This window comes from Seriola dumerili, unplaced genomic scaffold (genome assembly GCF_002260705.1).
Source record: "Seriola dumerili isolate Sdu_G_001 unplaced genomic scaffold, Sdu_1.0 BDQW01000267.1, whole genome shotgun sequence".
Taxonomy (NCBI): Eukaryota; Metazoa; Chordata; class Actinopteri; order Carangiformes; family Carangidae; genus Seriola; species Seriola dumerili.
In genome coordinates, this window is record NW_019174522.1 from 253,609 (window position 1) to 265,980 (window position 12,372).

The 12,372-nt window shown below is 40.8% G+C and overlaps 1 protein-coding gene across 3 annotated transcripts in view; it reads right to left on the bottom strand.

Moving 5' to 3' along the window:
• The window catches only part of LOC111230445 (glutamate receptor 2-like), an 82,175-nt gene extending 74,172 nt beyond the window's left edge, over window positions 1-8,003 (bottom strand). For all 3 annotated transcript variants that reach the window (XM_022757187.1, XM_022757186.1, XM_022757183.1), the window contains exon 1: window positions 7,753-8,003. In XM_022757187.1, coding sequence (XP_022612908.1) covers window positions 7,753-7,822 — 70 coding nt within the window. In that variant the 5' untranslated portion in view covers window positions 7,823-8,003. The remainder of the gene's footprint in view (window positions 1-7,752) is intronic.
• Window positions 8,004-12,372: the final 4,369 nt, after the last annotated feature.

Consider the following 12,372-nt stretch of genomic DNA (forward strand, 5'->3'; position numbering starts at 1 on the left):
CTCCCTCACTCTGGTTTTCAACAGAGTGAACAAGTTAACTTGAGCGCAACTCACTGGACAACACTGGAAAGGAGCTTTCTCTTTTGTTCCAAGGACTGGGTAACGTTAACTGACTGGGCCTAACCTCATCTAGCACAGCATAGCACAGCACAGCTAAGCAGCAGAAGTCTTAACCTTTGTTAATGTACATGTTGGTTAGTGTCTTGTTGTAATGTTTGCTTAGGTTGTGGTTAGTCAAACAGTTAATCAAGTACTTGTATGTACACACACATATTTGTAGCATATCTCAGTTCTAGAACCTGCATGCAGGTAACCATCTCCCTCTTACCTGGTACCTTCAGACTACATGAGCTAGGCTAACAAAGAAACTAACTTGCCTTTGTCAAGTTAGACATTGTATGTTTTACTTTGTTATATTGTAAATAAATGTCTTTAGGTATAACTACCGGTGTGTTTAATGTTGCACTTGTGTGAATATTGCCTACCTCTACTCACTCTGATCACCAGTAGTCAGCACTAAGTTTGTCAGTTCACACCTGGATTTAAAATGTTTCTCAAATGACCACTTGCGATCAGATCACTGAAGACAAACGATAATGCAGGTGTGAACAGGGCTTCAGGTTCACCTAACTGGGCATATGTAACGTCAGTAGAGTGCATGGTCCTTCAGAGGATGTCAGTAGAGTGGTCCGGTCCTTCAATGTGGTCCTGACCACCTCTGAATGTGGTATGAGTGATCAGATCTCAAATAAGTCCTCAATGTGTCTGGGGTGTCTTCACACCTGAGCTAAGGCTATGTCCACACTACTAAAAAAAAGGTTGTTGTGAAGCAGATTACAGCAGCCTTAGAAACACACAACATGTATGCACACAACAAGTCAGGTTTCCGCAAACTACACTCAACAGAAACTGCTTTTCTTAAAGTCACTAACGACATTATGATGGCTGCAGACAACGGGAAATGCTCATTAGTGGTTTTACTCGACCTCAGCTGTGCCTTTGATACTGTCAACCATAGCATTTTATTAAATAGGCTAAACCAGCTGGTGGGCATCTCTGTGTCTGCCCTGGACTGGTTCTATCTTGCTGACAGGAGTTTTTCAGTCTCTGTGGGCCAGTGCAAGTCAGACACAAAGCCCCTGGCATGTGGTGTCCCACAGGGTTTTGCTCTGGGTCCTATGCTATTTTCACTATATCTACTGCCTCTAGGACGGACTATTAGCTGTTATATTGGCATCTCCTACCACTTTTATGCCGGTGATATCCAGCTGTACTGCTCCTTCAAACCTGATGAGATAAAACAAACGTTCATCTTAAACAAATGTTTAGATGCTATAAAGACTTGGATGACTGACAACAGTCTTCAGGTAAATGGTAATAAGACAGAAGTCTTATAATTGGTCCGGAAAATGTAGCGTTTAAATATCCAGCAACATATGGGGTTGTTGACTGGTTGTGTTCACCACGACCCTAGAAATTTAGGTGTTATTTCCGACCAGTCTCTGTCACTTGATAAGTATATCAACCATTTTGCGCACTCACGGTTCTTCCATTTGAGGAATATTCCAAAACTAAGATCTGTGGTGACCATGACTGAGTTGGAGATGATAACTAATCCTTTTATTTCTACTCGTTTAGATTATTGTTATGCTCTTGTTTACCTCTTTTAACCAGCTCCAAACCATCCAAAATGCAGCTTTTAACCAGAAATAACAAGAGATCACACCAATTTCATCCTCCTTCCACTGGCTCCAAATCAAATCATGTATCCATTTTATAAATACTGGTGCTCACCTTTAAAGCCTTGCATGGCCAAACACCCCAACATATTGCTGAACTCCTCCTCCCTTACACAACAAATCAGGCTCTCAAGTCTACTGAGCAACAATTACTGCTGTCCCTCGAACCTGCTACAGCACCCGAGGAGACCATGCTTTTCAAGCCATGGCACCAAAATTATTTATATTACACTCTCCCCCTATCGCTGCGATTCATAGACTTCTGTGATGGCTTCATGAAACAGCTGAAAACATTTTTATTGAGACAGGCTTTTGGTCAGTTTATTTAAATACCTCCCCCTTTATTTTATTGCTTTTGTTGTTTTTCTTGAACGTTTGTACATTTTACAATGTAAAACATTTTACTTACTATATTTTCGTTTTAAAACGCATCTCTTTTACTACATGTCCTCCTGCCGTCCACACTAATATAAAGTTTTTGAGCATTGAAAAGAGAGACTTTCAGAAACGCTGCTGGACCCATTTTATTTTGAAAACTCTGGGGTTGGGGCGTCGTGTAGCGTAGTGGTTTAAGCAGGCGCCCCATGTGTAGAGGCTACAGTCCTCGCTGCAGTTGGCCCCGGTTCGAATTCCCGCATCGGACGGGCCTTTCGCTGCATGTCATTCCCCCCTCTCTCTGCCTCCCTGTTTCCTGTCACTCTCCACTGTGCTGTCCATTAAAGGCATAATAAATGCCCAAAACAAAATATACTTTTAAAAAAAAAAAAGAAAACTCTGGGGTTTGTGTGTGATAATCTCTCTCTATATAGAGAAAACTCTTGGACGGACAGAAATGGAGACCTTTGGAAACGATGATGTAGACTCACACGGTCTCTCCTGATTGTTGGGTCATCCTCGACTATCAGTGGTGGATACAACATGATGATGAATTACACGTGTTACTGACCTTGTTGTCTTTGCTTACAGCTGTTGATCAGTGACATTCTCTATTTCAATGCTGCAACTGTCTTTGCTATTCCTTGTTCAGAGGATTATTTGCCACTAATTTTTAAATGCCGTTTTAAAATGAAAATGTTGTAGTATGGACGCAGCCTTAAAGTGTTGCCTTGTGATCGGATCACCTGAGACAGATGTTCATCCCAGGTCTGAACAGGTCTGAACAGGGCCTATGACTGTCCAACAGAGGTGGGAATAAGTCACACATGTGCAAGTCTCAATTTACTGTGGTGAGAATCCAGACAAGTTATGATGATCATCTCCCGTCTCCACAGTTAAATCAGTTAAAGACAGAGGTTCATGAAGAATTGTTTTGCTTTCATCATGAATGAAGACTGCTGCAGCTGTTTACGCCTGATTAATCTGAGTCCAGATCTGTGACTGCAGCCTCCCTTTGCTACAATTATTATCATTAGCATTATTATTGTTATTACCTCCATCAAGGAGGTTCTGTTTTCACCTGTTTATTTATGAGACAGAAGTCCTGAACTGATGGGGGAGGGGCTAGGGAAGAACTTGTAGTGGATACACTACAACATTCAGTCAGCACTAGGGATGGGCACTTGAGGAAATTTCCTTTATCGATCATCTGGAAACTTAACGATCAATTATCGATTCATTATTAATTTTTTATATAGAAAAATGCCTGTGGCAATAAATACTAAAGAAAGCGTATTTTTCCCCCTTGGTTATTTTTCAGCTCGAAATGTTCCCACACCAAACTTCGCCTTGCTCTCTTCATGTTTACCTGTGATGCCTACATCAGCCCGCGAGCCAGCAGCTGACTATTCATTTTTCTCTGTTGAAAATTTAAATCGTGCCCCTGCTGGTTGCTGCCATGTGATTGACAAAATTCTTAACGATCAATTATCGATCATCGATTAATCATGCCCACCCCGAGCCAGCACAACCATGTCAATTACTACACACATATACAACCGATGCATGTAGCTGGTGTTACACCCATTACAAACAGATTAGAGAGAAACTTAAGTCAGGTAACACTAAAGTTATTGGGAGGGACCACAATGTGAGTTAAGAGACAGTACAGTACAGTTTTGACAGCTGTGTGTATTTTGATATAACAGTATCAGGGCTCCACCATCGTAACTACACATGCTCACCGTGCAGCAAATTACTTAAACAACCTGCAAATCCATGGTGCGATAACTGTCTGATAAAAGGTGGAGATCATTTGATAAATAGCTGTTTGGGTTTAATGTGCAGTTATAACAGATAAAATGTTTTACATTTATCTCCAAACATTATACAGACAGGCTCTTAACTGTGCAGCTGACAATACACCAAAGTGTCAAAAACTGCAGTTCCTCTAATGACCACTATAGTCTGGATCCAACAGTGAGTCAATCCCCATAGACTCCCTTGTTAAAATGTCCAACTTTACAGCAGAAATAATGTTTACAGCCTGGTACAAAAACAGTTTTGGTCTCTATAGCAAATTTTCTCCTTCAACAACTGTTTATATAAATCATCTGTTTACATTTTATTAAGGCTTAAAGTTATGTATAATTGAGGGCATCGCCTCTTTGAGTGACAGGTGGTTGAGCGTATGCATGCCACAAACTGACATAAACCAGAGTCTCAGCTCTACCCACACCCTACCTCTTTGTTCATTTCTGGATTAACTGGGAGTTGAGCCAGAGTCAGACAATGCAAAGATGGCGGCAGTGGAGCAGCTCACTCTGAGCTTTAAAACCGCTCCTTAGAAACCTCTGGGTGACATTACAGAGGCTACGTCCATCTTTATTTATAGTCCATGAGAATTGGTCATAGTGGTATTTTAGTATTTTACTTAGTAGCCTCGATTTCAGTCACTCCTGTGTTAAAGTTACAATACACGTTACAAACAAAACACTTCCTGTAACCATTTCACATTAAAATCCCTCTAGCGTTTCAGTGGACAGAAACCCATTGTTTCTTAACAGGGCTTTATTGCTGTGCTGTAGTAAGAGTACTGTCTCATTTCCAGTTGCTGGTGTTTCTGTGTTTACATGCCTACATGATCTGCTAATTTCTTTAGCAGTTAGCAACGACTTCTCTCTCTGTCCCTCTCTCCTGCTCTCTGTGCTCGGTGTGTCTTATGTTTAGTTATTCCTCTGCCTCCTTTAGCAATAATGATACATGAAAGCAGTTTATTTGCTTTACAGCTAGCTAAGTTCACAACACTGCAACTGTAAACACCCCCCTAAAAGAACCTGTTTGATCCAGATCGTTTATGATCAGTCAGTCAGTCAGTCAGTCAGCTGGACAGTCAGTCCAGGTTATAGGGCTGGCCCTGGAGTTGCGATCAAGCCAAACTGTTAAATTGGTAAACATTAGAGTTACTGTTTCTAAAACCAAGACATGACATCAGCTTTACTGTTGAGGAAATCAGACACATATAAAAAATTTTTTAGAGCAGGACTGTAATTTACACATTTAGTAATGTAAGATCATTAAGAAAAAGCATTAGCTAACAATAACAAACACTACCTGGCTAGCTTTTATAAACTGCGAAGGCAAATATTTTGTAAAGATGTAATTAAAACTGTAGATTTGGGGAAATATTGGTTTGAGAATTTTTTATAATTACCCTTTAATATAATTCTACCACATACACAGCCAAACAGTCTGTGGACAGGAAGGAGGTCTATATTGATCTGACAGACGCTGACAAGTAACTCACCATCACCATCACTATTCATATTTTAAGACACTACAGTATCCAGCTACAAAAAAGCCTGAGAAGCTGCGGTTGGAACAGAAGTACAGAGCTGTTGCTATGGAAACGATACACTGTCTTGTATAGTTGCAGCAATGCAAAATGGCAGGTTTTCAGCACATTGCCAGTAGTTGCAAATTTCAACTGGTCTCGTCGTGAATCTTGTCTAAATTTGCCCTCAGAGTTCATCATTTTGCATTGAGCTACACACTGAAGCTCAAACTGTGAAATCTGAGGCAAAAACAAATCACAGTCTGTAATCAGTGAAAACAAAGGTTTACATGTCACAGCATCACAATCATATAAATAATATATGTCATAGTTTTAATTTGTGATTGTGTAATACACACGTATGATATAATACTGAGGGTGTACTGTTGAATAAATTATGCTGCACATGATATAGTGCAACATAAGTATGTGCTTTATACAACCACAAAATGCTACCTCCACCAGTTTTATAAATAAAACCTTCACTAAAGGTTATTTTTTGTGTAACTTTTAAAGAACGTTCCTTAGGGCTGTCCCTTTATTTTCAAAATTCAAACATTTCTTCAAAAGTGGAAAAAAAAAACATTTGAACTGTAGTGATGTGTTTGAACTGAGAAGCAGTGTGTGGACGTATTTCAGGCTATACAACGTAGATGGCTAACTGAAGGCTGTTTGTGGACTTTGTATAAAGCAGCTGTCTTGCACTACAATGACTAACTTCCTAAAGTGGAGCAGCTGACTGCCTACTATTCAGAACACTCAGGCCCCTTGCCTGAATCTCATAATAATGCCACCACGGGTAAGATAGCAAGATTTATATGCAAGCATTAAGCATATTGGGGGGGGGGGGGCACACCATTAGGGAACGTTCCCTGAAAGTTACCTATTTATGTGGTCATTTTGCACCTACATATGCTCACAATATGGAACTTCATATGTAGCAGACTGCCAGAACAAGCACTGACTGAACAGAGCAAAAACATCCACGCAAATCAACATCCACACAAATGTAGACATGTACCCACAAGCACCACAAAGTTATTACCTCAGCAGAGGAAACACTTTCTGAACCACCACAGCACAGACGAGGCTCCTCCGTTGTGTGTTTGTTTGTTCAATCCTTTGGTTGGACTTGGGAAACTAATGACATTTCCATCACCCACAGCTTTACTTTGTGTTTAGTGCTAATTAGCAAATGTTAGCATGCTAAGACACAAAACCAAGATATGTAAAGACTACACCACATCAGCATGTTGGCATTGTCATTATAAGCATGTTAGCCTTTAGTGGTTAGCTTTTAGCTCAAAGCGTAACACACACAGTGCTTGATAATAAAGCTGAACGATGAGCAAACAAAATCATGTTGCCATTATTTGATTATCTTTTAATTTTTCAATTTGACTTTCACTAAAAAAATATAAAGATGATGATGTGATGTTTACTGGGGTCTGTAACAAACAAGCTTATCTGGAGGATATGATTTGTCGGCCACAGCCTCTCTAACACCACAATGCTTCATTTAAAATGGTGTGTTGTGACATATTTTACCTTTATCCAAAAACTGAAGCTGCTGTGATTTGGATATTGAACTTTGATGATGAAATTTCAGTAATATTTCAATGAAGTGTTGTAGTTGACAGTGGGTTCAAATCAATGTTGGTTTTCATGAGAAACTGTTGACAATGACATTAATCTGTGAAATGATACTTTAATGTTTTACCTGCTGTCATGTGAAAATATTATAGGCATCACCATAAGTAATACAAAACCATTTTGATAGCTATTTAAACTAAATGTGATATCTAACGATAGAACATATTCTAGTGCTGGTAGCCTTTGTCTAATTATAGCCTGTTCATGTATTTTAATGTAATGTCATGCGGCTGAGAGTCCAGACCTGTAGGGGTCGTTCTACCTGTACCTGCAGATCCAACAAGGAGCTCAGGAAACGCGTTTGAAGTGCTGAATTTTAATTCTCTCGGATTTACCTGCTGTGTGCCACTTAACACCTTCAAGACTAACATGCGCGCGCGCGCGCGCACGCCACACACTGCGCTGCTCGTAAAATGCACGCGCCTAAGAGCACATACACAAATATATAAAAGATGAGGATGTTGACATAATTAGAGCAGTCCAGCGGCTCGAGGCCTCTCCCCCCTTACAGCGGTGAGGAGGACAGATGAGACGGGCCCGTCTCTCTGCGAGGAAGACGCGGGCCACGACAAGCGGGAAGAGAAGCCAACACTGAGAATCATTGAGACACACGGATGAACGGTGGGGCCGTGACACAAATGAAAATCCTACCGATCTGGACGCTCGGAGATCCACACAGCGCCTCGCGCCATAAGAGGGTGACCACAAACAGCAGCTTCATGGTGAAGATGATGATGATGATTCTCCTCACAGCAGTCTACGGTAGCGGGTCCTACAGAAACATCACCTCCATCACACACGGTGTGGGCTCATGGCGTGATTCCAGGTCCGCGCAGAAGCGTCTCCGGCTCTGCGGATGCCCTGTCCTCTCTCTGGAGATGCGCGTGCCGCCGCCGCCGCCGCTGCTGCTGCTGCTGCTGCTGGACTGGGGGCGCGCGCCGAGGATTGCCTAGGAATACCGATGAGGCACGAGAAGGAACCGAGAACAGCCGACAGTTAAACTTAAAGCAATATGAGGCTGTAGGGTACTGATAGTTCAGTACGAGAACACACAGATTCATTTGAGCTGAAATCACACAACAATCTGCACTGGCTCTCAGCACGGGCTCTGTGTTCTCTGCATGATTCATACAACAGAGTAATAAAATATTATGACGCATCAAGTCCAGCTTTTATGTGAGTGTGCTATTCCACAACATGTCCACAGAAAAGGAGGCTTTACAAAATATGGTTTTATACACAGTCTAATAAAGAGGCAGCCTCCATAAGCTTCCTTTCACTATGTTTCAGTTACACCACTATGACATTGAAATGGCTGAATGGATTCACTTTCATTATTTTTTACCATCTTAATGTAGATGATTCCGTTCTTTTGTGGACATGAGGCATGGGAGCATATATTGTGTTATAATTTTACATAAAAAAAAGAAGAAGCATGGATCAGCTGCCTCTCCATGGGCACAGAGAGGGTTACACCCGACCTGAGGGGACAACATCCGATTAAACATCTGCTAAAAAGGGAAACCCACTGGATCTTCACTCAGGAACCATATGGCCTTATAAAACACTGAGTAAATGTGTAGGTTGATCTTTCATTTAATAGATGTACTATATGTTGTATCACATACAAAAATGGGCCACACTCAAAAAAAGAAAAAAGCTATATATATAATATAATTTTAACTAACATTAAAGATTGAAGTATGGATCTGTGTGGAGACACAACGACGCCAAACACAAACTGCTTTTACAAAGTTTAATGAGGATTTACAGAACGCTTCAGCATCTGGGACAAAAAAATAATAAATTGTTTAAATATTAATGTGACTTGTAGTAGCCTATATCAAATAAATAAAGTGTATGACCCTGGGGAACTGCTGGTCCTTCCCTGACTTATGTGTGCTGTATCCATGAATGTGTCTACAGTGCAGCCTATAAGAAGAGGTACACAGATGTTAGTAGGTCCGGAGGAGTTTGACTGCCAGAAACAGTTTAACTAAAGAACGTCTCTGATTCTTTTTCAACCATGTTGCCTGTCTCCACCGGTCCTACCTATTAAGAACATATACTGTAGTACAAACATGATAGGAGAGGTCTTGAATACTATCTCTGATAATTAACATCTACACTGTGAGCATCAGTGTTTCTCCATGCACACACCACTATCATTGTTTCTCTTATTTAAAGCATATTGGAGGTGTGTGTATAAACATCCATGATTCATTATCTGTTTAGTTAATGATTTAATCAACAGATTTTGTTTTTAGTGTGAACAAAGAACATACAGTGACAGGAAAATACTGGTCACCCTTCAACTTGTTTTACTTATCACATTCATCAGAAAACATTTGTAAAGCGTTTACACAGATATTCATGATTTCAGATTCTGCAGCTATCTAACATGTTGATGACTGTAAACAACCTCAAAGACAGGAAGGATCATAGGGTCACAGACACCAGCTACCAGGTCTGTTGGTGTCATTTAGCACCTAAACAGAGACAGCAGCTACCAGGTCTGCGGGGTCAGTACCTGAATTGAGAAAGCAGCTACCAGGTCTGTAGGTGTCTGTTAGCACCTGAACAGAGACACAAGATACTAGGTCTGTTGGTGTCAGCTGGTACCCAAACAGAAACACCTGCTCAAAGGTCTTTTGTTGTCAGAACCTGAAAAGAGACAATAACTACCAGGTTTGTTGGTGTCAGTTAGCATCTGAACAGAGACATCAGCTACCAGGTCTGTTGGTGTTTGTTAGCACCTGAACAGATACATTAGCTAGCAGGTTTGTTGGCATCAATTGGCACCTTAACAGAGAGAGTTTCTAAGATTGAACTTTTATTACCTACCTTACCTCTTACCTTTTTCATTTTGAAAGTGTATCCATGTCATTGGGATGGCATGTGTCCATCAATGTCAGTGCTTATACAGTTAATATATGGTGAGTGCGTGGTGTTGGGAACTGCCAAAGCTTAACCTTCAAACAGACAACCTTCAACCTGACACCTGACAAACAGTTGTCAGGACTGGCCAAAATGACCTCACAATAATGGTTTTTAACCAAAATTGTCTTCACAATTATAGAAAGATATGTACACACTAAAAAGAACCACACACCAACACGCACACACAAGTACATGCAAATACACCATGTTGATTTAATTTAGAGTTGCTCTCATACCCAAGTTAAAAGGCTAAGTTAATGAGTCTAATTAGCCAATCAGAATCAACTTTGTCCATTTCTACCCAGTAACTATCGGTAGCACCTGCTGAGACACTGGTTGCTATGGTGACTGTGGCCACCAGGGGGAGGAGGGAAACACGCACACACAATCCCCTCTGTCTCCCTAGGCAGAAAACAGCTGACGTTGATGAAGATGAAAGGTTTCAATAAAGAGATTGATATCTTATATTTGTACCTACAGTTTACGGTTTCCTTAAAAAAACGTAAAACACATCAGAATGAGACCAAAACTGGTTGAAACAGGACAAAAATCGCTACAGTTGATATAAGTTGATATAAAAATTGTCAATGAAGGTTGGAAATTGTGGGATTTAAAAGGATTTGTCTGATTTTTTGTTGAAGGAAATTTTCAGGGATGGCAGTTAGGGTGCATTCCGATTGCGTAGTAGTTCCCTACGAAGTGGACTTCACAGGGTATTCAGCTATGTTAAGTAAGATTCCAAACCGTAGGGAGCACAAGGGAAGAACAGGGAAGAACTGAACAACCGTTCATCAGTTCGCCAAGGTTATGAAATCTCTCATCAAGTGAAGAGATGGCTGTATAGACTACCACATTAAAAAATGTGGTTTCCATTTTTTGAAGTGCATCATCAATAGGCTCATCTGGAGACTCATAACCAAAGTGCCTTTTTGTGGTTCTCAACCGTTTTTGTTTGAGTACAGCCTCCATATTCATCTCCTCACACATCTCCTTTGCAGTTGTCTGTGCATCAGAAAATCCAGTGTTTCTGTAAGAGGTGAGGCAATCTCTGGTTTTCTTCAGCAAGTCTACAGCCACATCTAGCTGCATGGAGGGTGACTGCATCCGTTTACTCACATGCTGGATCTTGTTGAGGATGTCATACCACATGGCTGTATAAATGGAAAAGCTCTGAGATCCAATCTCCTCAGCCAAAGACTGGGCTTCAACTCTCACCACTGGGTCTGCAGTAGTTTCCCTCAGAGCTTCTCTGACTTGCCCAGCCTGGTACCTTACTGCCTCAATGCTTTTTATCATGCTTTCTCATCTGGTCTCTGACCATGATTTTAGAGTGGTATTAACATGTTTCAGGACGATATCCCATCTATGGGTGGAGGCTGAGAAGAGCTTTGTTAAATGTCCAAAGTAGCCAGTGATATCTGGTGAGCTCTTTGCAGCATCAGCTATCACCAGATTTAAAGTGTGGGCACCTTTATTCTTTCCCTTCACATTGTCACCGTTGTCATAAGACTGTCCTCTGCAGTCCTCAAAGGGGATATTAAGCTTGTCCAGTCTTTTTAGGATGAGAGATGACAAACATTCCCCTGTTGTCTCCTCTGCCACAAGAAAACCAAAGAAATATTCTTGAATTAGTGATACGTCCTCTAGTGACACTATCCTGACAATGACAGAGGGCTGTTCCTTATGACACAGATCAGGGGTGCAGTCTAAAATAATGAATTACTTGGAATACTTGGCTGTTTTGATCTCTTCCACAATGCTTTCCAGTATTTCGCTGCTTTCAATTCATTTTTGATGAAATTTGGCCATGAGCTCCATCTCTTTTAGAAAGTTGCCATTACCTGGTTTGTTTAAAGTCTCTGTGGACCCCTTTAAAGCCATGTTTCTTTCAACTAAAGACTGAATAATTGGCACCAATCAAGAGAGAACATCACACCACCTGTTTCTTCACCTGTTATTCATAGTCAATAACGTCTAGGCCGATGCTTACACCTCTTGATGAATCTCACAAGTGTTACCTTTCTTTTGACAGATTAAGAAGATTGAAGATTATACGTGTAGACATCAGCCAAGATGTTACTGGCTAGGAGTAAATGAAGATGACACACAGCATAAATTCACAAAACTCTGTGTGACTATTACAAGCAGGACAAACGTTGGCTAACCAGATGTCAATAAAAATGTATGACACAGCCAGCTGGTGAAAACAACCCCTGAATAGGCATAACGTTAATATTTCCAATATATATCCAACAATATTTCCTATTGTTGATTAGCAAACCACATTACTATCATCCAAAAATAAGCTAGCAAGTTAACACTCTGCTCCAA